We start from the raw sequence: 26993 nt of genomic DNA on the forward strand, positions 1-26993 counted from the left end.
ACCGAGTGTCCCTGAGAGTGTAGGATTGCCACCACTGTTGCCATGACCTTGGTGAAGACCCGTGGGGCTGTTGCCAGGCCAAAAGGTAGTGCCACGAACTGAAGGTGTTCGTCCCCTATGGCGAAGCGCAGGAAGCGCTGATGCTCTGGCGCAATCGGTACGTGGAGATAAGCATCTTTGATGTCTATTGATACCAGGAAATCTCCTTGGGACATGGAGGCGATGACGGAGCGAAGCGATTCCATCCGGAACCGCCTGGTTTTCACATGCTTGTTGAGCAGCTTTAGGTCCAGAACGGGACGGAAGGATCCGTCCTTTTTTGGCACCACAAACAAGTTGGAGTAAAAACCGTGACCCCGTTGCTGAAGAGGAACCGGGATCACCACTCCTTCCGCCTTCAGGGTGCCCACCGCCTGCATAAGAGCCTCGGCTCTGTCGGGGGGTGGAGATGTTCTGAAGAAACGAGTCGGAGGACGAGAATTGAACTCTATCCTGTAACCGTGAGATAGAATGTCTCTCACCCATCGGTCTTTTACTTGTGGCAGCCAGATGTCGCAAACGCGGGAGAGCCTGCCACCGACCGAGGATGCGGTTTGAAGAGGCCGAAAGTCATGAGGAGGCTGCTTTGGGAGCGGAGCCTCCAGCGGTCTTTTTAGGACGTGACTTAGACCGCCATGCATCTGAGTTCCTCTGATCTTTCTGAGGCCTTTTGGACGAGGAAAATTGAGATCTGCCCGCGGTCCGAAAGGACCGAAACCTCGATTGTACCTTCCGTGGTTGAGGTCTGTTTGGTTTGGACTGGGGTAAGGATGAATCCTTTCCCTTGGATTGTTTAATGATTTCATCCAATCGCTCACCAAACAAGCGGTCGCCAGCCAATGGCAAACCGGTTAAGAACTTTTTGGAAGCAGAGTCTGCCTTCCATTCACGTAGCCACATGGCCCTGCGGAGTACCACCGAGTTGGCGGATGCCACCGCCATACGGCTCGCAGAGTCGAGGATAGCATTAATGGCGTAGGACGCAAACGCCGACGCCTGATTGGTTAAGGACACCACTTGTGGGGCAGATGTACGTGTTACCGCATGAATCTGCGCCTGACAAGCTGAGATAGCTTGGAGTGCCCATACGGCTGCGAATGCTGGAGCAAAAGACGCGCCGATAGCTTCATAGATGGATTTCAACCATAGCTCCATCTGTCTGTCAGTGGCATCTTTGAGTGAAGCCCCGTCTTCCACTGCAACTATGGATCTAGCCGCTAGTCTGGAGATTGGAGGATCCACCTTAGGACACTGAGTCCAGCCCTTGACAACCTCGGGGGGGGAAGGGATAACGTGTGTCCTTAAGGCGCTTGGAAAAACGCTTGTCTGGACAGTTCTGGTTTTTCTGGATTGCCTCTCTGAAATCAGAGTGATCCAGAAACATATTTAATGTACGCTTTGGAAACCTGAAGCGGAATTTCTCCTGAGAAGCAGACTCCTCAATTGGAGGAGCTGGGGGAGAAATATCCAACACCTGATTGATGGTCGCTATAAGGTCATTCACTACTGCGTCACCTTCAGGTGTATCTAGGTTGAGAGCGGCTTCAGTATCAGAATCCTGATGAGACCTCCGCTTCATCCTCCAGAGAGTCCCCCTGCTGGGACCCTGAACAGTGTGATGAAGTGGAGGGAATTTCCCAGCGACCCCGCTTGGGCGGCCTGGGACTGCGGTCCGTGTCAGAGACCTCACCCTGAGACCTGTGGGTTACCCCCGGGGCACATTGCTGTTCCAATTGAGGGGGACCAGGGGTCAAGGATTGGATAGAGCCCGGGGCCTGAATCACCGGTCTGGACTGCAAAGCTTCCAGTATTTTAGCAGACCATTTATCCATAGTGTCAGACAGCTTGTCAGCAAAGGCTGCAAACTCCGTCCCTGTCACCTGGACAGTGGGAGCAGGTGGATCCACCTGGGCCACTTGTAGCAGAGGCTCCGGCTGAGTAAGCGCAACCGGGGCCGAGCATTGCACACAATGAGGGTCAGTGGACCCTGCCGGTAGTACAGCTGTACATGAGGTACAGGTAGCAAAATACGTCTGTGCTGTGGCACCCTTGCTTTTTGCAGATGACATGTTGTCTCCTCTGAGAACAACCAGGAGGGTATATAGCCAAAACTCAACAGAGCGACCGTACAGTGCAATGTATAGCCTAAAAGCCTATATATATATATATACACTTCGGTACTCAGTGGGGCCAGCACCACAGGTGCTGCTTACCGACCGCTCAGAGCGGTTGTGTGGTCGCCAGATTCCCTGCCTGGGTCTCCCTGTGTTGCCTCTCCTCCTCAGCGTCTGAATCGCTAAAAGGAATGGCTGCCGGCGTTCTGTGAGGGGGAGGAGACTGTGGGCGTGCCCAAGAAAAGTGCGGGAATCCAGCGCCCCACTGTACTGAGTGAGGAGGGAGGAGGATACTAATGTATGCTCCAGCCCTCTGCTGACGATCCGTGCAGCGTCCCGCCCCTCCCCTGACTGGCAGGCCTGTGGGCGGGAAAGAACGACACTAGGCCGCAGAAGCCGGGGGCTAAAGTTATAAGCGCTGCCGGCAATAAGCGCGGCCGCGCGTAGTCCCCCGGCGCACTAACACCTCCAGCAGTGCTGGAAAGTGTATGGCACTAACGTTTAATGTCCGGCGCACTAACACACCCAGCAGAGCTGGAAAGTGTCTGGCACAAGCACTCCATGTCCGGCGCACTAACACACCCAGCAGAGCTGGAAAGTGTCTCACCCAAACGCTCCATGTCCGGCGCACTAACACACCCAGCAGAGCTGGAAAGTGTCTCACCCAAACGCTCCATGTCCGGCGCACTAACACACCCAGCAGAGATGGAAAGTGTCTGGCACAAGCGCTCCATGCCCGGCGCACTAACACACCCAGCAGTGCTGTAATGTGTATGGGACCAGCGCTCCATGCGCGGTCCCCACGGAGACACAGAGTACCTCATAGTAGCAGGGCCTTGTCCCTGACGACATCCAGCTCCTATCCTGCAGATTCCCAAGGGCTGCGGAGGGAGCACGGTCCCAGTGCCTGGAGACCGATTCGGTGCCCACTTCACCCAGAGCCCATTAAGGGATAGGGAAGGAAAACAGCATGTGGCTCCTGCCTGTGTACCCGCAATGGGCACCTCAACCTTAACAACACCGCCGACAAGAGTGGGGTGAGAAGGGAGCATGCTGGGGGCCCTGTTATGGGCCCTCTTTTCTTCCATCCGACCTAGTCAGCAGCTGCTGCTGACCAAGCAGTGGAGCTATGCGTGGATGTCTGCCTCCTTCGCACAAAGCAAGAAAACTGAGGAGCCCGTGAGCACGGGGGGTGTATAGGCAGAAGGGGAGGGGCTTTACACTTTTAGTGTAATGCTTTGTGTGGCCTCCGGAGGCATAGCTATACAACCCAATTGTCTGGGTCTCCCAATGGAGCGACAAAGAAATATGGGCCCCGTGGATTGATGAATTGGGTTTAGAGTCTAGGGGACCGGTTTAGATTTTGCCTTGGCCTGTTGTAAACTGAAGCTAGGAATTAAACCCTGTTGAATGTACTCGCAAATGTTATAGTGAATCATTCGCTTGAAGCTCCGTCATTGTTAACGCTGTACATAACAAATAGCCAATGTAGGAATTATATTAACCTCCATTTATTTGCTTGTTTACCTAATATCGCTTTTCTCCTTCAAAAGAGCTGCGACTCTTCAATACATGTCTTTTGAGTACTTATTGAATGTTTGCTTTGTTTTGGGGTTTGGTAACCTCGCATTTGTGTGTTATATTATATCTTAAAATTTTCAATAAAAACATTTTTCTTTTTTTAAAACTAAAAATATAAAAATTATTCCGGCAAGTTTTCAAAATAATTAGCTCATCAGGTCTAAAATGTATTTAATAATTTCTACAATCTGTATAAAGAAATTTAGTGACAGATCCGCTGTAAGAAGTTTTGGAAATGAGGTATAGCTCATTTAGAAAACAGGACCCCCCCCCAAAAAATACGATATAGTGTTCTGAATATGTGTTGCAACTGGGCACAAAAATATAAAAATAAAGTGACAGAAAACTAAAGCTAAAACTCACGGATCAAACACCTCCCAGTCTTCTTCATATGCTGCTTCAGCGTGTGCAGAGGAGTAACCACTGTCTGGGGACACTGGGGCTAAGAAGAGAAGAGAAAAAAAACCAAACATTAGGATCAAGGTTAAATATCACTAATAAAAGTAAAGTGGGAGTATGAGGAAGTAAAAAATAAATAAATAAATAAATTAAAAATAAATTTGGTAAAGAGGCACTTATGATTTTAATTGTTCTAACTAGATATTCCAGAGGAAGCGAAGATGAACGTTCAATGTCTTCAGACAAGCCGAAGTGAACAAACAGCAGTATCAAAGTTCTTGTTTTAAGCATAGAAAAAAAAAAAAGAGAAAAAAAAAAAAAAAAAACCCTGTGAAACCACCAAGGAATTGGGTTGAAGATGTTAATGTGCTACAGTATGAAAAGGAAGAAAAAAGTTCTAGAAGTTCTGGCAATGGAGGCCGGGCGATACCTGTACAAGGATTTTTCTCCTTTTTTGAGAATATAGAGAAATCAGATATGATGGATTTTATAATCTGATTTAACTGAAATTAATAAATGTGCAAAAGAGAAGTTAACATAGATGATTGCTATCGCAATGGAGGATGAAGAAAAGTAGCCCAAAAACATAGGAAATCAGGAGTAAATGAGTGTTGATATCTGGATATTACAGGTTGCATTGAAGTAAAGCATCTTTTTTCTTTTACTCTCAAATGTACACAAAAAAAAAAAAAAAAAAAGTGCGCTAACCTGTTAATGTAGGCATTTCCCGCTCGGGCGCGTTCTCTGCGGCCTCCAGCCAGCTATTGGCTGCTGAACGGACAGGTGTCCCCTGACTGGGGTAGGATGTTCCATTAGTGGATGTGGTGGTGCTGGTGCTGATCTCATCCACTTGCTCCATTTCCAATTGTTTTACGATTTCTTCAGCTTCCACTGCCTGCCCGGGAGAGTCTGATCCTGACGTGCCTGAAAAAAACATGGCTTTACTTTACAATTCAAATGATTAAGGCCAGATACAATATATTGAATACAAAGTCAACAGTATGTGAAGAGACATACCATAATGTACATAAATCACTCACCATTTTTATTTGCTGGTGAAAAAAAGTTGAAGACAGGGGAAAAAATGGTCCCCAGCAGCGTGGTCCTGGGTGGGCTGGTTGCAACAGATGCATCATCCAGCTTTCCATTTTGCTTCAGATGTTGAGGGGTCACCTCATAACTCGCAGCTTCTACAATAAGAAGAGTCGGGCAGAACTAAGTGAACCGAGCGCCCCAAAGATACCGATCATATTCCAGCAAATAGATTATTGGAGCCCTCTGAAAACGAGTTACTGGTATAATGTAAAACAGGGGGTAGCAACATTAGACATTTTAGCTTTTGTGAAACTACAATGCCAAGCAGTCTATGGATGTTGGGAGTTGTAGTTCTATAACAGCTGGAGCAGTAGAGGCTGTGGCCCCGGCTGTATGTTTCATCCCTCACTAGAGCACATTAGTACCAGAGGGTTGAATTCTAAATTACAGGATAAGCCGAGGCACCTAATTTTACCACAAAAAACTGGGAAGACTTACTGATTCAAGTATAGGCCTAGGGTGGGAAATGCAGGAGGTACTGGTTGTAATGTGCCCATATTGTCCCCTGTAGTAATGTGCTCAAATTGTCTCCTGTAGTAATGAGCCCTCTAGTAATGTGCCCCATACTTTAATAATGTCCTCATTCCTGTCCCCTATTAGGTCACTGTTCACATATAGACAAAAATATTTTCACCTATCCTCCGCTCCCGTGGCATCTTCTTACCTGCTTCTTGCGGACCTCATGCTCATAAAGCCCTTGGTGATCGTGGCTGGTACACGAGGCAGACGCCGTTAGCACTTTACTTCAGTTGAATGCTTTGCGGTGGCGCAAATCTCCTGCACCGGCCGCGATCACTGAGTGGTCTATGTGCCTGTGGACAGGTTTTTGTGGGACCCTCACTTGCGTATAAGCCGAGGGGGTTGGCGCGTTTTGAGCATAAAAGTAAAACAAGTTGGCTGAAAAATTCAGTATATAGGGTAATTTTTGGTGTCTGATGTAGTAAGTGTGTACATGTTCTAAGTAAACCTGATAGTTAAAGCATTGGCTCTACCTCCATTAACTTGACTTTTCCTCCGGACGCGTGCAATGGGCTTGCTTGGTTTTTCACCGGTACGAGGAGTTGAGGTGATGAGGTTGTTATCGAGGTCACGCTCCACCCTGCTCCTCTTTGCAGGGTTCTCTCGATCCTCCTAGTAATAAAAAGCTGTCCTGTTATTACTTATTAGTGTATCACTACATCTCTGGGTTAAGCCAGCCATATACATTAGATGGCTTTCTAATGAACAATTGTTAGCCAACACACACACACTCATTCAGCATGTAGGCCATCTCCGGGAGGATAATGTGATTAGCAGTCCAAAATCGGGGCATGTACTATCCACATCCACTGAGGATCAGCTGGCCGGTGTGCCTTTACACTGACCGGAGCTCATTTACACTGGGAAACAACCCAATTAGTCTCAGTGGCTATAATATGTATTCACTTAAATAGAGCCATTAATTCCACACACGTCTGCAAGTCTGCAGTGCTAACCACTGAGCCACCGGATACAGCAGGCACTAAATTAATGTGAATAGGGGCCTTTAGGAACAGCAAAATTATTTGATTACTCCCTTGGAAAATTTGGCCATACATTCACCGCATCGGCGCCATGTCCGTCACTACTAACACACTGTTGTAATGGCCAGGATTACATATTATGGTCAATAATGACTTGGACACACAAGTAAGTAGATATGGTTAAGTCCCCTAGAGTAACTAAATAAAAGGTAAAAGAAAATGTTAAAAAATGTAAAGGGGGTGGGTCCCAGTATTTAGGTCATCAAATTAATGACTGTAGGGGTCCGACACGCAGCACCCCCACCGATCACCTGTTACCAGTCTATGGAGGTTCAATCCCGGCGGCTTTTTAAGTATGTTTTTTTCTGAATGTTGCCGCATTTCAGAGTGAAACATACATGAGATCATACAGCCAGGGACGGATACTCGTTGCCCGTGGATTGGGCAGCAACATATCCACCGGTTCCTTTAAAGTGGTTAAAATGACTATTAATAAAGACTTCCGGCAGACTGACTAGACATAACCATGATCGCTCAGTTACATGTAGCAATCTTCATACTTTTTCTAAGCAGGTCACAGACTTACCTTTGTTGTGCTGCCTTTGATGAAATTTTTGATGGTGGACAGCAGACCAGTGTCTGGTTTGGACAACTTTTCTGCTAGAGGTGAGCTCTCCTCCTCCTCCTCTTCTTCTGAGTGCTTCCTCTTAGTGCGTGCAGTGCGCCCGGCAGGACCGTGACTGCTGCGCGGAGACCCCTTCCGCGTCCTTAGCCTCATCTTTACGAGTGCCACATAAAAGCTACAAAAATAAAAATAAAGATGGTTTAAATGGGAGTAGAAGGCTCACATAGATCTTTGTAAAAGATTTTTTTTTTTTTTTATATTTCGCAAAGTTAGGTGCCTCCCTGAATTTGTAGATAAACAGGACCTCAATTGTACAAAACTGAATATTTTGGCCTTTCATTCATTTTAACTACCATATGTGGAACAAGTCAGGATGCCACGAGTGCCACCACTGTCCTACGTCACTGGTTATCAGCAACTTTTTACTTATCCTCCAATCTGCCAAAACATCGATAGTACATGCTCTTAGGACACCTGAAGGACAACCGAGGAACACACCAGAACGCTCAGACACACGCGATCATGAATAGAGAATGATTACTACTTATATTATACATCATTAATATGACCGGCCACACCATAGTCGGATGACATCAGACGTGGGAACCACAGGGGCAAAACGTTTTACCAGAAATTGATAGTGATCCCATAATAAGGAGCCAGGGACGTTACACATCTGACGATAGATAGAAAAAAACAAAACTCTGTAAAATATTGACGGCTGATAAAAGAGGAAGGATCCAACATGAGGAAGATCACTCTGTGTCCACAACACTGTCACTGTGCAGTGTAAACAAAGTTGAAAATCAGGGGTGTGGACGGGTTATCAGAGCTCAGCATTCAGAGCACTGCTACATCTACAGTGGAGGAAACCGCAATTGTAACAAAATTATAGCATGCTGACGAGCAAGTGGCACATCAGAGCGAGGGTTTCTGCCATACATCGTACTGAAGAAGCTAAAATCTGGTGACATTTCTTTTAAAATATATCCATGTACAAGATTTTTTATTTTTTTTAAGCAGATTTTGCCTGGAAATGTGGAGAGGGGTGGGGTGAGGGGGTTACTGAAGCCACATGTCTATATGATCAGAACTGAAAGGGGGGTGGAGGGGACTAGTGGGTGGGAATTGATTTTATTCCTATTACATGATGACGCCTGGCCACTTTACAATGTAAGGGATGGCAATATACTACCCCTTTAAAAGGGAATCTGTCACCCTTTTGTGGGTGGGTTTTTAATTATTAATATGGATATACAAGTGGCAGAGGTGAAATTATCCACACCAATCCTCATATCTTCCAGGCTATGGGGTATGTGCTGCTCAGAAGATAAGTCACCCCCCAGTCTTCATTATCCTCCTCTCCTCTTTAGCATTCACCAGTGACATCATCAGGTGCGCAGCCTGCGCATTCTGCCTGCCGTCTCCCCCCTGTACTCTTTTGCTCTTCCGTGGGCAGTCTTTAAATTTTGCTGTGCGCAGGTGCTGGGGAGTCACTGCTACTTCACCGTGCAGGGGAGACGGCAGGCAGAATGCGCAGGGTATAGGGCCGCACACCTGACGTCACAGGCGCATACTAAAGAGAAGAGGAGGAGAAATTGGGATCATATAATTACATGTGAAGAAGACCTATCATTTGCTTTAAATATGTAACTTTTTAACTAGTAAAAATTGGTGTTAATGCCGCTGTTCTGCCAACACTGGAGCTTTTTCTAATCAACTATCTCCATTCCGGAGAAACAGCTCCCTCTATGTAAATCCAGTCTTTGTAGCCAGCTGGGCGTGGCCTCAAACAAGACTCCCATAGAGAATAGGTAGGGACCACACCCACTTGAATATCAAGAGTAGATTCAGATAGAGACAAACAGAAAACACCAAATTCAAAAGAACAGCGGAATTTACATGGTTTTTTTTTGTTTTTGTGTTCAAACAAAAAATGCACCATTTTTAACTATAGCAGAAGAAAGAAGGGAATTTTGTTTACTTACCGTAAATTCCTTTTCTTCTAGCTCCAATTGGGAGACCCAGACAATTGGGTGTATAGCTATGCCTCCGGAGGCCACACAAAGTATTACACTAAAAGTGTAAAGCCCCTCCCCTTCAGCCTATACACCCCCCGTGCTCACGGGCTCCTCAGTTTTGGTGCAAAAGCAAGAAGGAGGAAAAAATTATAATTGGTTTAAAGTAACTTCAATCCGAAGGAATATCGGAGAACTGAAACCATTCAACATGAACAACATGTGTACACAAAAAACAGGGGTGGGTGCTGGGTCTCCCAATTGGAGCTAGAAGAAAAGGAATTTACGGTAAGTAAACAAAATTCCCTTCTTCTTTGTCGCTCCATTGGGAGACCCAGACAATTGGGACGTCCAAAAGCAATCCCTGGGTGGGTAAATAATACCTCATAATAGAGCCGTAACTGGCTCCGTCCTACAGGTGGGCAACCGCCGCCTGAAGGACTAGCCTACCTAGGCTGGCATCTGCCGAAGCATAGGTATGCACCTGATAGTGTTTCGTGAAAGTGTGCAGGCTCGACCAGGTAGCCGCCTGACACACCTGCTGAGCCGTAGCCTGGTGCCGCAAAGCCCAGGACGCTCCCACGGCCCTGGTAGAATGGGCCTTCAGCCCAGAGGGAACCGGAAGCCCGGAGGAACGATAAGCCTCGAGAATTGGTTCCTTGATCCACCGAGCCAGGGTTGACTTGGAAGCTTGTGTCCCTTTACGCTGGCCAGCGACAAGGACAAAGAGTGCATCCGAGCGGCGCAGGGGCGCCGTACGAGAAATGTAGAATCTGAGTGCTCTCACCAGATCTAACAAGTGCAAATCCTTTTCACATTGGTGAACTGGATGAGGACAAAAAGAGGGTAAGGAGATATCCTGATTGAGATGAAAGGGGGATACCACCTTAGGGAGAAATTCCGGAACCGGACGCAGCACCACCTTGTCCTGGTGAAACACCAGGAAGGGGGCTTTGCATGACAGCGCTGCTAGCTCAGACACTCTCCGAAGCGAAGTGACTGCTACTAGGAAAACCACTTTCTGCGAAAGGCGTGAGAGAGAGAGATATCCCTCATTGGCTCGAACGGTGGTTTCTGAAGAACCATCAGCACCCTGTTCAGATCCCAGGGTTCTAACGGACGCTTGTAAGGAGGTACGATGTGACAAACCCCCTGCAGGAACGTGCGAACCTGTGGAAGTCTGGCTACGCGCTTCTGAAAAAAGACAGAGAGCGCAGAGACTTGTCCCTTAAGGGAGCCTAGTGACAAACCCTTTTCTAATCCGGATTGAAGGAAGGACAGAAAAGTGGGCAAGGTAAACGGCCAGGGAGAAACACCCTGAGCAGAGCACCAGGACAGGAATATTTTCCACGTCCTGTGGTAGATCCACCCACAGCAGAATCCGCCGAACTTCCTGGAAGGCTTGCCGACTGCGTGTCCCGCCTTGGTGGTTGATGTATGCCACCGCTGTGGAGTTGTCCGACTGAATTCGGATCTGTTTGCCTTCCAGCCACGGCTGGAACGCTTTTAGGGCAAGATACACTGCCCTTATCTCCAGAACATTGATCTGAAGGGAGGACTCTGTCTGAGTCCAAGTCCCCTGAGCTCTGTGGTGGAGAAAGACCGCTCCCCACCCTGACAGGCTCGCGTCCGTCGTGACCACAGCCCAGGATGGGGGCAGGAAGGATTTCCCCTCCGACAGAGAAGTGGGAAGAAGCCACCACTGAAGGGAAGCTTTGGCTGCCCGAGAAAGGGAGACGTTCCTGTCGAGGGACGTCGACTTCCTGTCCCATTTGCGGAGAATGTCCCATTGAAGTGGGCGCAGATGAAACTACGCAAAAGGAACTGCCTCCATTGCTGCCACCATCTTCCCTAGGAAGTGCATGAGGCGCCTCAGGGGGTGTGACTGACCATGAAGGAGAGATTGCACCCCTGTTTGTAGTGAACGCTGTTTGTTCAGCGGAAGCTTCACTATCGCTGAGAGAGTATGAAACTCCATGCCAAGATATGTCAGTGATTGGGCCGGTGTCAGATTTGACTTTGGAAAATTGATGATCCACCCGAAACTCTGGAGAGTTTCCAGAGCAATGTTCAGGCTGTGTTGGCATGCCCCTTGAGAGGGTGCCTTGACAAGTAGATCGTCTAAGTAAGGGATCACCGAGTGTCCCTGAGAGTGTAGGATTGCTACTACTGTTGCTATGACCTTGGTGAAGACCCGTGGGGCTGTTGCCAGGCCAAAAGGTAGTGCCACGAACTGAAGGTGTTCGTCCCCTATGGCGAAGCGCAGGAAGCGCTGATGCTCTGGTGCAATCGGAACGTGGAGATAAGCATCTTTGATGTCTATTGATGCCAGGAAATCTCCTTGGGACATTGAGGCGATGACGAAGCGGAGCGATTCCATCCGGAACCGCCTGGTTTTCACATGCTTGTTGAGCAGCTTTAGGTCCAGAACGGGACGGAAGGATCCGTCCTTTTTTGGCACCACGAACAAGTTGGAGTAAAAACCGTGACCCCGTTGCTGAAGAGGAACCGGGATCACCACTCCTTCCTCCTTCAGGGTGCCCACCGCCTGCATAAGAGCCTCGGCTCTGTCGGGGGGTGGAGATGTTCTGAAGAAACAAGTCGGAGGACGAGAGTTGAACTCTATCCTGTAACCGTGAGATAGAATGTCTCTCACCCATCGGTCTTTTACTTGTGGCAGCCAGGCGTCGCAAAAGCGGGAGAGCCTGCCACCGACCGAGGATGCGGTTTGAGGAGGCCGAAAGTCATGCGGAGGCCGCTTTGGGAGCGGTTCCTCCGGCGGTCTTCTTAGGACGTGACTTAGACCGCCATGCATCGGAGTTCCTCTGATCTTTCTGAGGCCTTTTGGACGAGGAAAATTGAGATCTGCCCGCGGTCCGAAAGGACCGAAACCTCGATTGTACCTTCAGTGGTTGAGGTCTGTTTGGTTTGGACTGGGGTAAGGATGAATCCTTTCCCTTGGATTGTTTAATGATTTCATCCAATCGCTCACCAAACAAGCGGTCGCCAGCCAATGGCAAACCGGTTAAGAACTTTTTGGAAGCAGAGTCTGCCTTCCATTCACGTAGCCACATGGCCCTGCGTAGAACCACCGAGTTGGCGGATGCCACCGCCGTACGGCTCGCAGAGTCCAGGATAGCATTAATGGCGTAGGACGCAAACGCCGACGCCTGATTGGTTAAGGACACCACTTGCGGGGCAGATGTACGTGTTACTGCATTAATCTGCGCCTGACAAGCTGAGATAGATTGGAGTGCCCATACGGCAGCGAATGCTGGGGCAAAAGACGCGCCTATAGCTTCATAGATGGATTTCAACCATAGTTCCATCTGTCTGTCAGTGGCATCTTTGAGTGAAGCCCCATCTTCCACTGCAACTATGGATCTAGCCGCCAGTCTGGAGATTGGAGGATCCACCTTAGGACACTGAGTCCAGCCCTTGACAACCTCGGGGGGGGAAGGGATAACGTGTGTCCTTAAGACGCTTGGAAAAACGCTTGTCTGGACAGTCTCGGTTTTTCTGGATTGCCTCTCTGAAGTCAGAGTGATCCAGAAACATATTTAATGTACGCTTTGGAAACCTGAAACGGAATTTCTCCTGAGCAGCAGACTCCTCAATTGTAGGAGCTGGGGGAGAAATATCCAACACCTGATTGATGGTCGCTATAAGGTGATTCACTACTGCGTCACCTTCAGGCGTATCTAGGTTGAGAGCGGCTTCAGGATCAGAATCCTGATCTGATACCTCCGCTTCATCCTCCAGAGAGTCCCCCTGCTGGGACCCTGAACAGTGTGATGAGGTGGAGGGATTTTCCCAGCGACCCCGCTTGGTCGGCCTGGGACTGCGGTCCGTGTCAGAGACCTCACCCTGGGACCCATGGGTCACCCCAGGGGCACTTTGCTGTTCCAATTGAGGGGGACCAGGGGTCAAGGATTGGATAGAGCCCGGGGCCTGAATCACCGGTCTGGACTGCAATGCTTCCAGTATTTTAGCAGACCATTTATCCATAGTCTCAGACAGTTTGTCAGCAAAGGCTGCAAACTCCGTCCCTGTCACCTGGACAGTGGGAGCAGGTGGATCCACCTGGGCCACCAGTCGCAGAGGCTCTGGCTGAGTAAGTGCCACAGGGGCCGAGCATTGCACACAATGAGGGTCAGTGGAACCTGCCGGTAGTACAGCTGTACATGAGGTACAAGTTGCAAAGTACGCCTGTGCTTTGGCACCCTTGCTTTTTGCAGATGACATGTTGTCTCCTCTGAGAACAACCAGGAGGGTATATAGCCAAAAATCAACAGAGCGACCGTACAGTGCAATGTATAGCCTATAAGCCTATATATATATATATACACTTCGGTACTCAGTGGGGCCAGCACCATAGGTGCTGCTTACCGACCGCTCAAAGCAGTTGTGTGGTCACCGGATTCCCTGCCTGGGTCTCCCTGTGTTGTCTCTCCTCTCCAGCGTCTGAATCGCTGACAGGAATGGCTGCCGGCGTTCTGTGGGGAGGAGGAGATCGTGGGCGTGCCCAAGAAAAGTGCGGGAATCCAGTGCCCCACTGTACTGAGTGAGGGGGGAGGAGGATACTAATGTATGCTCCAGCCCTCCGCTGACGATCCGTGCAGCGTCCCGCCCCTTCCCTGACTGGCAGGCCTGTGGGCGGGAATAAACGACACTAGGCCGCAGAAGCCGGGGACTAAAGTTATAAGCGCGGCCGGCAATAAGCGCGGCCGCGCGGTAGTCCCCCGGCGCACAAACACACCCAGCAGTGCTGGAAAGTGTCTGGCACAAGGGCTCCATGTCCGGCGCACTAACACACCCAGCCGTGCTGGAAAGTGTCTGGCACAAGCGCTCCATGTCCGGCGCACTAACACACCCAGCAGAGCTGGAAAGTGTCTGGCACAAGCGCTCCATGTCCGGCGCACTAACACACCCAGCCGTGCTGGAAAGTGTCTGGCACAAGCGCTCCATGTCCGGCGCACTAACACACCCAGCAGTGCTGGAAAGTGTCTGGTACAGGCGCTGCATGTCCGGCGCACTAACACACCCAGCCGTGCTGGAAAGTGTCTGGCACAGGCGCTCCATGTCCGGCGCACTAACACACCCAGCAGTGCTGTAATGTGTCTGGCACCAGCGCTCCATGCGCGGTCCCCACGGGGACACAGAGTACCTCATAGTAGCAGGGCCTTGTCCCTGACGATACTCAGCTCCTATCCTGCAGATTCCCAGGGGCTGCGGAGGGAGCACGGTCTCATGTGCCTGGAGACCGATCCTGGATCCCACTTCACCCAGAGCCCTAAGGGATGGGGAAGGAAAACAGCATGTGGCTCCTGCCTGCGTACCCGCAATGGGTACCTCAACCTTAACAACACCGCCGACAAAGTGGGGTGAGAAGGGAGCATGCTGGGGGCCCTGTTATGGGCCCTCTTTTCTTCCATCCGACCTGGTCAGCAGCTGCTGCCGACCAAGCTGTGGAGCTATGCGTGGATGTCTGCCTCCTTCGCACACAGCATAAAAACTGAGGAGCCCGTGAGCACGGGGGGTGTATAGGCAGAAGGGGAGGGGCTTTACACTTTTAGTGTAATACTTTGTGTGGCCTCCGGAGGCATAGCTATACACCCAATTGTCTGGGTCTCCCAATGGAGCGACAAAGAAATAAAAATTATTAAATATTCTATATTCCTGCCACTAGTTTTCTAACCCTTAGGCTATGTGTGCACTAGAAACGTGATTTTTCTCAAGAAAATTTCTTGAGAAACTTCTGGGAGTTGAAGATTACCACACCTGCGTTAAAAGAAACGCACCAAATCCGCAGGAAAAACGCATGCGTTTTTCCCGCGGTTTTTCCGCAGGTTGGTCCCTGCGTTTTTTTATGCTGTAACTACTGCAATAAATAATATAGATAATAGATAATCAATAGACAGATAATGGATAGAGGGAAAGATGGATAGATGAATAGATAGATAGATGAGAAAGACCTATATAATGTCCCACCCCCCTGCATATTCTAAGCTGGCACCCTTTAGTGACTTTCATGTGGCACTAAAGGGTGCCTAGCCTTGCATTTAGCCATAAAATAAATAAAAAAAACAAACAAACGTGAGATCCCCCCATCTTTTGTAGCCAGCTAGGGTAAAGCAAACGGCTGCAGCCTGCAGACCACCGCTGGCAGCTTCACCTTGGCTGGTAATCCAAAACAGAGGGCACCCCACGCTGTTATTTTAAATTAAATAAATAATTTCAAACAAAAAACATGGGGTCCCCCCAAATTGGATCACCAGCCAAGGTAAAGCGGACAGCTGTGGTCTGATATTCTCAGACTAAGGAGGTCGACTGTTATTGGACACTCCCCAGTCTAAAAATAGCAGGCCGCAGCCGCCCCAGAAGTGGCGCATCCATTAGACGTGCCAATCCTGGCACTTCGCCCCAACTCATCCCGCTGCCCTGGTGCGGTGGCAAACGGGGTAATATATGGGGTTGATGCCAGATGTGTAATGTCACCTGGCATCAAGCCCTGGGGTTCGTGATGTCACGCGTCTATCAGATACCCAACATCACCAACCCAGTCAGTAAGAAATAAAAAATAGACAACAAAAAAAGTTTTATTTGAAAAAACACTCCCCACATAGCCTCTTTCACAAGTTTATTGAAAAGAACAATCAATTCCACGTCCGGCGTAATCCAATAAGGGGGGTCCCACGGCGATCCATACCATAGTCACTGTCCCATTCAATGAAGAACAGAATGTTCCCCATTGGCTGGGAGAGCAGTGCAGTAACCTGAGCTAACATCAATAGCCCAGGTCACTGCAGGGGATGCCGAGTGCTGCTGTCAGGATAGATGAGATCATTACCTGCTGTGATGATCTCCTGTAGTCCTGCCATCAGCGCTGTCACTGACTTCTATGCCCGCCGCGTTGTCAGCAGTATCGCGAGAGCCCGTGACGTCACCACTAGTAACAGTCTCAGGCCGCTCGCGAGATGGGCATAGACCGCAGTGACAGCGGTGATGTCAGGAGGCAGGAGATCGTCACAGCAGGTAATGATCTCATCTCACCTCATGACAGCAGCGTTCGGCATCCCCGCGGCTGCACGCACTGCTGTGTGTCAGTGTCTGCCTGCGCTGCAGGGTGACAAGCTGCTGACACTGCGGGCAGACACTGACACACAGCGAGCAGACACTGACACACAGCGGGCAGACACTGACACTGCTGTGCGTGCAGCCGCAGGGCTGCAGCGGGACACAGACTGCACGGGCACCCGCCGGACGTCACACGGAAGCGCTTCTGTGCGGCGTCCAGGGAGTGTGACTTGTCTGTTTACTCTGCTGCGCCTCCTCTTCCTGGTATAATGACATCCCTCCCTGCAAAATCGCAGGGAGCGATGAGCATTACTGCAGGTAAATCGCGGCTATACCGGGGATATACCACACATCATTTGCTACCTGCGGTATACCCCCAGTATTTCGCGATTACATTACAGTACCGGGGGTATACCGCAGGTACCTGCGGAAAATAATGGACATGCACATTTTCTCAAAAAAGTTTCTTGAGAAAAATCTGCAGCGTGCGCACAGCTATTTTTGTTCCCATAGGTTTTGCTGGGAAATGTCTGCACAAAGATTTCTAATCTTTCTCAAGAAATTTCCGCGGCAAATCCGCGGGTAAAACGGCCTAGTGCGCACATAGCCTAACAAAGGGAATCTGTCAGCAGGTATTTGCTGTGTAATCTGAGAGACTGATTCCAAGGATGTGTCAGTTCCTAGGTTGTAGTTGCTGTTTCAAGGAAATCATTGTTTTATCAGCAGAAGATCATCACTACAGGACTAGGTATTCTGTGCCTCCTTGTCAACTGCTGTCTAACCCTGCCCCATCACTGATTAGCAGCTTCCTGTCAATGTGCACAGCTGTCAATCAGTGGAGTGGGCAGAGTTTTACACAGCTCAGCACTGCAGAAAACGATTGTATGAAAACAACAGCAAGCAGCTCAACAAGTGACAAATTGCTGGAATCAGGGTATCAGTCCCTACATCAATGCTGCTATCAAATTACATAGCAAAAACCTTGTGATAAATTCTCTTTAAGTGCATCTTCATACTGCAAACTTTACTTGCGGAGCCCAACACTCAAAAGTCTGCTGCAGATTTACTATATGAACTACTGTGGGTCTGTATGTAGGCTAGCCCCAATCACTGGCTACTAGCCACAGTTTCCACTTGTAAACCACTTTAATATATAGGTTTGTTTAGTTTTTTTTAAACGTGTGATTACTTCTGTCTGGTTATTGTGATGCCATTTTCCTGGTGATGAATTGAAGGTGCATGAAGTCATTATGCAAGACCTTAATTTTAACCAAATCCTTTTGAATATAGGTATGGGCATTTAATTAAAGAAAACTGTCAAATTTTGCACACACTATTTATTGATCACAACAGAGAGTAATTGATGGTTTACAATGCCATAGCTTAGTACACTGCAAGACATTGCTGGGGTATGAAGCCACGAGGGTATTCAAGACATCTTGAGGGATCTTCTGCAATCAATTCATCTTTATTGCTATGGGTACAGGCCCCAACCCGTCCCAACGGTGCTCAATGAACAATTTTCTATGCTGACCAATTTTTGACTAAATTATATGGATCATTGTCTTGCTGGAATTTCCAGCCAGTCTACTTTGGTTGGCAGCATTACATTCCCCAGTATATCCCTGTACATGGTAGCATTCATATTTCCATCAATTCTATTTAGAGAGCCAGTGACAGATGCAGAAAAGCAGACAAAACCATGACATTGCCACCACCATGCTTCACTGTAGGCGATTGGTGCCTTACATCATCATGTTTTCTAATTGAGCAGTATTCTACAGTGCTTGTCATCACTACCAAACAGATTCAACTTGGATTCATCCAACCACAACAGCTTAGACTAATCTATTTTCATTGGCTGTGTTCTTTGGGAAACTCAAGTTAGACCTTCCAGTTCTTTTGCAGAGATGAGAGACTTCTTGACTGGAACTCGTGCACTCAAGTCCACTGCTCTTAGCCGCCACACCAGTTTGGCGACTCACTTTGACCCCATATTCTTTGTTCATTTTGTGCAAAATCTGTACAGCACTTTTATGGACATCAGACACAGACTTTCTTAATAATGTGATCAACTTTGGGGGAAGTTTTGTCTGATCGTCCACTTCTAGTTTTGTCAACTGGTCCATAACCTTTTTCTCTCTTTACTATATGTGACACTTGACTCTGAACAGTTTTTTCCTGACTTCACGCTCAGAATAAAAAGCTTATGACATCTGGTGATAAATTTGTCTGTCATGTATCAAACACTGTCACTACAGCTGCACCCAGTAAATTAAGTGATATGTTGCTGGAATCAGGGTCCGAGTCTACATCATGCTGCTCTCCAGTGACGAAGCAAAAACCTGGTGACAGATTCCCTTTAGAAGGGAATGTCACCAGGTTTTTCCCCTATAAGCTGCGCCCATCACCAGTGAGCCCTTATATACAGCATTCCAGAATTCTGTATATAAGAGCCCAGGCCGCTCTGTATCACGTAAAAAACACTTTATGATACCTACCTAGGGGTCAGTCTAGTCCGGAGGGTGCCGCTGCTCTTGGTCTGGTGCCTCCTCTATCTTGTGTGATAGCCGTCAGTCACACAGAGGCCACCACTGCTCTGTTGCACATGCACACTTTGATATACCCAGCTGAGGACATAAAGTATTGTAGTACGCAAGTGCGGGCGGTCTCTGGCCTTTCCTCACGCCTGCGCATTACAGTGCTTCACTCTGCCCTCAGCAAAGGACACATCATGCGCAACGGGGCTGGGCAAGAGGCGATCGCGGAAAATGGAGGCGGCGCTGGACAGAGTCTTGACACCCATCGGACCAGTCCGCTCCTTAAGTGAGCATTATAAAGGTATTTTTACATTATACACAGCGGCCTGGGCTCTTATATATAGTACTCTAAAATACTGTATATAAGGGCTCACTGGTGTGGCTGCAGCTCGTAAGGGAAAAACCTGGTGACAGGTTCCCTTTAAATTAGCATTACTAAATGGAGAGATGATAGGTATCCAATGCCCCTAGCAGTATTACTTATATAGGAAAACCCAATATAGAAAATAATGATTTTAGGAAGACCGTACCCCCTCGCCCTTACACTGCAAAGCAAAATAGGCCAATAAAGCCAAAGGGTTTTAGTTTGCATTGAACTTCATGGACAACTCCTAGTGATTTTATTTTGCAATTAAAGGAGTTGTCCGACATTAGCTTAACAAAAATTTTTGAGTTTATCTGTGCTGTATTGTCATATAAATCACACCTACATTGTTATTTTTTGTTTTCTAACTTTTGTTCCTCTTGAATTATCCCTTTATTCTCTGCAGCTTCTTGTTTACATTCAGATCCAGCAAACTGACCACTTCCTGTGCAAAACCTCAGTCAGAACTGTCACCACCCTCCCCAGTGTCCAGCCCCTCCCCAGTGTCCAGCCCCTCCCCAGTGTCCAGCCCCTCCCCAGTGTCCAGCCCCTCCCCAGTGTCCAGCCCCTCCCCAGTGTCCAGCCCCTCCCCAGTGTCCAGCCCCTCCCCAGTGTCCAGCCCCTCCCCAGTGTCCAGCCCCTCCCCAGTGTCCAGCCCTGCCCCCTCCCCCTGCCCGCCCCCTGCACACACATTCCCTGTCAGTATTCTTCCCCAGCACTGACCTGTTATCACTACAGCATTGCAAATAACAGCCCCACATATGGCTCTGCACCGCACACATATGGCTCTGCACCGCACACATATGGCTCTGCACCGCACACATATGGCTCTGCACACGCACACATATGGCTCTGCACACGCACACATATGGCTCTGCACACGCACACATATGGCTCTGCACACGCACACATATGGCTCTGCACACGCACGCGCACACACACGGCTCTGCACCGCACGCGCACACACACGGCTCTGCACCGCACGCGCACACACACGGCTCTGCACCGCACGCGCACACACACGGCTCCGCACGCGCACACACACGGCTCCGCACGCGCACATACACGGCTCCGCACGCGCACATACACGGCTACGCACACACACGGCTACGCACACACACGGCTACGCACACACACGGCTACGCACACACATGGCTACGCACACACATGGCTACGCACACACATGGCTACGCACACACATGGCTCTGCACACGCACACACATGGCTCTGCACACGCACACACATGGCTCTGCACACGCACACACATGGCTCTGCACACGCACACACATGGCTCTGCACACGCACACACATGGCTCTGCACACGCACACACATGGCTCTGCACACGCACACACATGGCTCTGCACACGCACACACATGGCTCTGCACACGCACACACATGGCTCTGCACACGCACACACATGGCTCTGCACACGCACACACATGGCTCTGCACACGCACACACATGGCTCTGCACCACATACGCACACATATGGCTCTGCACACGCACACATATGGCTCTGCACCGCAAACACATGGCTCTGCACCGCACACATGGCTCTGCACACGCACACATATGGCTCTGCAACCCCCCCCATCCCCATCGGGAACACATGTGGAATACATACTCACCCTTCCTCGGTCCCCGCCGCTCCTGCACGTTCGCGCGCTGTTTGTGCTCTGGACATATCATCACAGTAGTGACGTCACCGCTGTGCTGAAGAGAGCACAGACAACCGGGCAGTGATGAGAAGCAGCGCTGCGCTGCTTCTCATCAGCACTTTCAAATGTACCGGCATCTGTGATCTGTGATGCCGGTACATTTGAATGTGTGATCCTGAGCAGGGGGCCCAGTGCTGGAGCTGACACCACGGCAGCCGCCGCCAGGCCCCGCCCCCAGGTCACGGACCCCACAGCAGTGCAGGGGGAGGTTACTGGAGAGTAAAAGAGGTGCGGGGGAATGTGTGGGAGGGTGCAGGGAAGGGGGCGGGGCTCACACTGTAGACACCCAGCAGGGAGGCGACATGCTGTTTCCACATTTGCATGTCAACATGGCCCTGCTCATGTTGACAAGAAATGACCGGAAGCAGCAAAATCGCGGCAGGAGCGGTCACATGACCGCTCTGAGCCGGGGAAGAGGGGCTGACAGCAGGGCAGGTAAGTGGTCTCTATCTACTTACCTGCCCCAATGTAGCCCAATAGGGAAATAAAAAAAAAAATGTCAAAGAAGCCAGATAACCCCTTTAACCACAACACAATGCAGGGAAAGTGGGGAAATAGAAAATGAGACTCAACCAGTGGTTAAAACAGCAGTCAAGTTCCTTATTGGGGTTGTCCAGTCTAAATCCACAAGTCTGCAGTCCCGCTGTGTCCCCCTCTGTGACTGCAGACCTGCGAGTCCTCACATTGGGCGCACAGTGCACTGCAAGGATTCAACAAGAGCAACTGCGGATTTAGACCGGACAACTACTAAACTCAGGTAAGTGAAGCAATGCATGGGGCAGCACAGAAGCCTCTGCTTAATGCCTCATTCACACCTCAGTATTGCTGCATCAGTGTTTGAATACTAAAGCCAGGGGTGGAGCTCCCAGATGAAAACAACAATTGAAAGATTGGCACTGTTCTGTGTTTTGGACACAGTCCTGGTTTTGGCAAACAAATACTGATCAAAAATACCGATGTGTGAATGAGGCCTTATGGGCACAAGTGTACTGCTAAAGGAAACAAGAAGCAACAAGGTGGCTAAAAATAACCAAAAACATTAAAGGGAACCTGTCAGGCACAATATGCACCCAGAACCACAAGCAGTTCTGGGTGTATATTGCTAATCCCTGCCTAACTGTCCCTGTATATACTGGCATAGATAAAGAGATCTTTACAAAAAGTATTTCTAAAGATCTTATATCGCATGCTAATGAGCGCGGGGACTAGTCGGCCCCATTAGTATGTTAGTACCTCCCTGTGGGTGTGCTATATGCTAATGAGTGTGCAGCGTCACAGGATGATCTCACTCACCTCTCCGCCGCCACCGCGTCTGACTCCTGGACTTCAGCTCAGTGCGCATGACCCCGGAGTTCCAGTTATGCACGCTACAAGAGTTTGAAGCCAGGACGCGTACACCCGGCTTCATAGTGTGTTTGACGGAAACTACAGGGTCATGTGCACTGAGCCGAAATCTAGCGTCAGGCGGTGATGGCAGCGGAGAGGTGAGTGAGATCATCCTGTGATGCTGCACATCATTAGCAGGTTAGCACACCCACAGGGGCGTACAAACATGCTAATGGGGCCAACAAGCAAGGGAAGCAACGCCCAGGGGACTAGTCCCCGCACTGATTAGCATATAATAAACGATCTTTAGAAGTACATTGGAACTTTGGTTAATGAGAATAATCCTGTGAGTGTAAACAGAGTTTCTCATCTAGCAAAGCAAGATTTCCCATAGGAAATCACTGCAATGCAGACAATTCATTCCACAACTTGTTGCATGTCCCATCCTGGTCCCCTATTGTGCCAACACACACACACACACACACACACACAAACACACACACACACACACACCTCACCTTCTGTTCCCTCGCTGGCCTGTTCGCCGGTATAGGATGTGTATCAGGTAACCATCGCGACAATTGAGGAACTTCCGCTGCCAGAGCACCGACGTCAAAGGCAGGAGACGCTTGCCACTGGTCAGCGCGCTGCCTTTGAGAAGCGGCTGAAAGTGGAAGTTCCTCCCTCGTCGCGATGGTTACCTGATACACATCCTGTAGCGGTGAACTACAAGAACCGTGAGGCCGGCGATGGAACGGAAGGTAAGGTGAGCATAATGTGTGTGTGCGTGCGTGTTTAAATGTATAAATGTATGTGTTTGTGAGGACTGCAAGAGCGGGTCAGAGCGCGGTGGAAGTACGGAACCGGAAGTGTGTGCGGTGAGGATTTTGCTCGTACGGCAAAGTATTGCTCGTAAACTGAGTTACAAATTTACAGCAAGCTTTGCTCGTATAGCGAAATACTCGCAAACTGGGTTACTCGTAAACTGAGGTACTACTGTAATTTTTCTAAGGATCCCTTTATTTATGGGACTGTATACAGGGACAGTTGGGCAGGGATTAGCAATATACACCCAGAACTGCTCGTGGTTCTGGGTGCATATTGCACCTGACAGGTTCTTTTTAAGGAGTTTGTAAGAAAAGATGCTGCCATGTTACCACCACATAAAGGAAGAGCACAAAAACAGACATCCCAGGCAGGCCCAGGATGGCAAGCTCTGCCTGCACCAGCTCCACACCATTTACAGGGGACCAGCCAGGCTTCCTTATTGCAGCATAGACAATGGCTTATATTGCTCACAGGCCCTTGGAAACCAACTTTTCCTTGTTTGTTTGTATTTTTTTCATCAGTCAACAGGAAAGCAGAAAACAAAAATGCTGTCATTTACTTCTGTCACTTGTGTAACAGATGAATGTTGACAGTAAGGCCCTTCAGCACCGTGACATACAATTATGCAAAGGAATATATGGATTTCGCGTGTCCGAATAGTAAGTTGCAGTAATAAAGGTGGGGGCTGCTCCACCAGTGAGGGTAGACTACAGCAGACACTCACAACATAAGGACACAAAAGAGAAGCAAAGAAATCTAGATATTACGTACGTGTGGTTTGCAATATATACACAACATTAAAGTAATCTGAGGATGTGGGTCAATAATTACACCTCCCATACAGAATACGCTGACAAAAACAAAAAGTTGATCTAATTTAATTTGATAATCAATACAGACTGTGGTTCATAAGCAGAGGCTCCTCGGCCTCCCAATCAGCAGCCTCCACTATGCAATCGTTGGGTGCCTACAGGTTGACATGTCAGGTGAGGGCCCACAACTAAGTCACCGTTTATCAAGTATGCTAAACACATGCCATTCATGGATGTCACAGTCATCTGTCACCATAGGAATTCATTGGAAAATACTTCATATTCAATGAATAAAATTTCATTAATCTATTAAAGGGGTTGTCCGACAAACTCAAAAATTTTTGCTAAGCTAATCTGTGCTGTATTGTCATAGAAATCACACCTACATTGTTATTTTTTGTTTTCTAACTTTTGTTCCTTTTGAATTATCCCTTTATTCTCTGCAGCTCTTTGTTTCCATTCAGCTCCAGCAAACTGACCCCTTCCTGTGCTGAACCCCCCAGTCACAGCTGGCACCGCACGGCCTCACTGTCCAGCCCCACCCCATTGTCCAGCCTCACTGTCCAGCCCCGCCCCCTGCCCGGCCTCACTGTCCAGCCCTGCCTCACTGTCCAGCCCTGCCCGGCCTCACTGTCCAGCCCTGCCCGGCCTCACTGTCCAGCCCTGCCCGGCCTCACTGTCCAGCCCTGCCCGGCCTCACTGTCCAGCCCCGCCCCCTGCACACACAGTCCCTGTCAGTATTCTGCCCAGCACCTGACCTGTTATTACTACAGCATTGCAAATAAAAGCCCCACATCGGGCTCTGCACCCCCCCACCACTTCGAGCTCTGCACCGCGCACACACACACACACACACACACACACACACACAGCTCTGTACCGACCCCCCCCCATAGGGAACACATGTAGGGAGTACATACTCACCCGTCCTCGGTCCCAGTCGCTCCTGCACGTTCGTCCGCTGTCTGGTCTGGACATATCAGCACAGTAGTGAAGTCACCGCTGTCCTGAACTGTCAGACACAGACTGCACGGGCAGTGATGAGAAGCAGCGTTGCGCTCCCTCTCATCAGCGCTTTCAAATATATCGGCATCTGTGATGCCGGTATATTTGAATGTGCGATCCCGATGCGGGCGCTGACACCACGGCAGCCGCCGCCAGGCCCCTCCCCCACGTCACGGGTCCCACAGCAGTGCAAGGGGAGGTTGCGGGGAGAGTACAGGGTGCAGGGGAATGTGTGGGAGGGTGCTGGGAAGGGGGCGGGAACTCACGCACTGTACAGCCCAGCAGGGCGGCAACAAGCTGTTCCCAGATTTGCATGTCAACATAGTCCTGCCCATGTTGACATGAAATGACCGGAGCAGCAAAATTGTGGCAGGTGCGGTCACATGACCCCTCTGAGCCGGGGGAGAGGGGCTGACAGCAGGGCAGGTAAGTGCTCACTATCTACTTACCTGCCCCATTGTAGCCCAATAGGGAAATAATAAAAAAAAGCAAATTAAGCCGGATAACCCCTTTAATAGCTAGTCACAATAAGACAAAAATTATACTTTAGCATTGTGGGAATGATATTTTTCTGATAAGCCAATAAAAAGGTATGTGCAGCGTTCAGAGCACAAAGGACCACAAGTTTACAACTCAATTACTGAGACAAGAGCACAATATTTAGGCTATGTGCGCACGTTGCGTACTGTCCCTGCAGAAGTTTCTGCAGCGATTTGAACAGCACACGTGCGCTTCAAATCGCTGCAGAAAGAGTCCGTAATGAAAAAAAAAGCCGATTCCATGCGCTCTGAGTGCAGCCCCTCCCATAGACAGAGCGGGCGCTGCAGGCAAAGCGCATGGAATAAGTGACATGTCACTTCTTAGAACGCGCGCTTCGGGCAGCAGCCGAAGCGCTGCACTCTAATACGCCACGTGCGCACGTCTCCTGCATAATCTTCATAGATCCAGCGTACATAGGCTTCAATTATAAAACACGCCGTACGGCGCCGGACACAAAAACGTTAACTTTAACGTTTCATCTGGCCACCGGACAAGTAAATTTTGCCAGATCCCGCAAACAACGGATGAAACGCAAGGCCATCCGGCACAATTCGGTGCGAATAAAAATCTATGGGGGAAAAAAACTGATCCGGCGGCAACAGACGCCGGACCTGTTTTTTCATGTTTTTGCCGGATTGTGCCTGATGGAAAAAAAACTGATGTGTGAACGTAGCCTTAGGAGGTTGGTGATCTGAAGTCAGTCTGGAGACGGTGGGAAAGGTGTCCATGTGGAGTTGTGACTAGAGATGAGCGGACCCATAGAAGTTTGGTTTAGCTGGACTTTATCTAAGGCCCCCTTCACACGCACGTGTGCTAGGTCCGTGCCCACATGTACCGGAGACACGGGCACACGTAAACCCATTAAAATCAATGGGTTTATGTGCATGCATGTGTGCAGCCATTTGCCCGTGCCTCCGTGTGGAGTAGACATGTGCCCGTGTGCTCCACACGGATGCATGTCCGTTTTTCTCCGGCAACACGTTTGTCACACGGCCCGCATATGGACCACACGGATGTAGTGTGGATGTGGTCCCGTGTGACACGCGTTGGAGAAATACACGTGGCAGAGAGAAAAAAAATAAATAAATAAAAATATTTACTCCCCTTCTCCAGCCCTCCTGTCTCTGCCACTTGCTGCCGACCGCCGCTCATTATGCACATTTAATATTCACTTCACTGCAGCCGGAAGCAGCAGCAGCGGGGAGTCGGCAGGGCTGGAGACCGAAGATCAGCACCACGGACAGCGACGCCAGGGACAGGTGAGTAGAAAGTTCCCGTTCTTCGTGTGTTATCACGGAGAACACACGTAGTGCCATAAACATGGCTCATGGAGGGGAAAACGCAACTTTGACACGTCGGTGAAACACGTGTGTGATTTTCAAGGACGTGTGAAGGGGGCCTAAGGTTC

The 26993-nt window shown here is 49.3% G+C and overlaps 1 protein-coding gene across 1 annotated transcript in view; it reads right to left on the minus strand.

Annotated features, from left to right (window-relative positions):
* CTDSPL2 (CTD small phosphatase like 2) overlaps positions 1-26993 on the minus strand; it is a 92102-nt gene that overhangs the window by 48522 nt on the left and 16587 nt on the right. Inside the window, exons 2-6 of the mRNA XM_075342893.1 lie at positions 7317-7530; positions 6221-6359; positions 5174-5323; positions 4842-5057; positions 4098-4176 (exon numbers count right to left, since the gene is read on the minus strand). Coding sequence (XP_075199008.1) covers positions 4098-4176; positions 4842-5057; positions 5174-5323; positions 6221-6359; positions 7317-7508 — 776 coding nt within the window. The 5' untranslated portion in view covers positions 7509-7530. The remainder of the gene's footprint in view (positions 1-4097; positions 4177-4841; positions 5058-5173; positions 5324-6220; positions 6360-7316; positions 7531-26993) is intronic.

Source organism: Anomaloglossus baeobatrachus, chromosome 4, assembly GCF_048569485.1.
Source record: "Anomaloglossus baeobatrachus isolate aAnoBae1 chromosome 4, aAnoBae1.hap1, whole genome shotgun sequence".
Lineage (NCBI taxonomy): Eukaryota > Metazoa > Chordata > Amphibia > Anura > Aromobatidae > Anomaloglossus > Anomaloglossus baeobatrachus.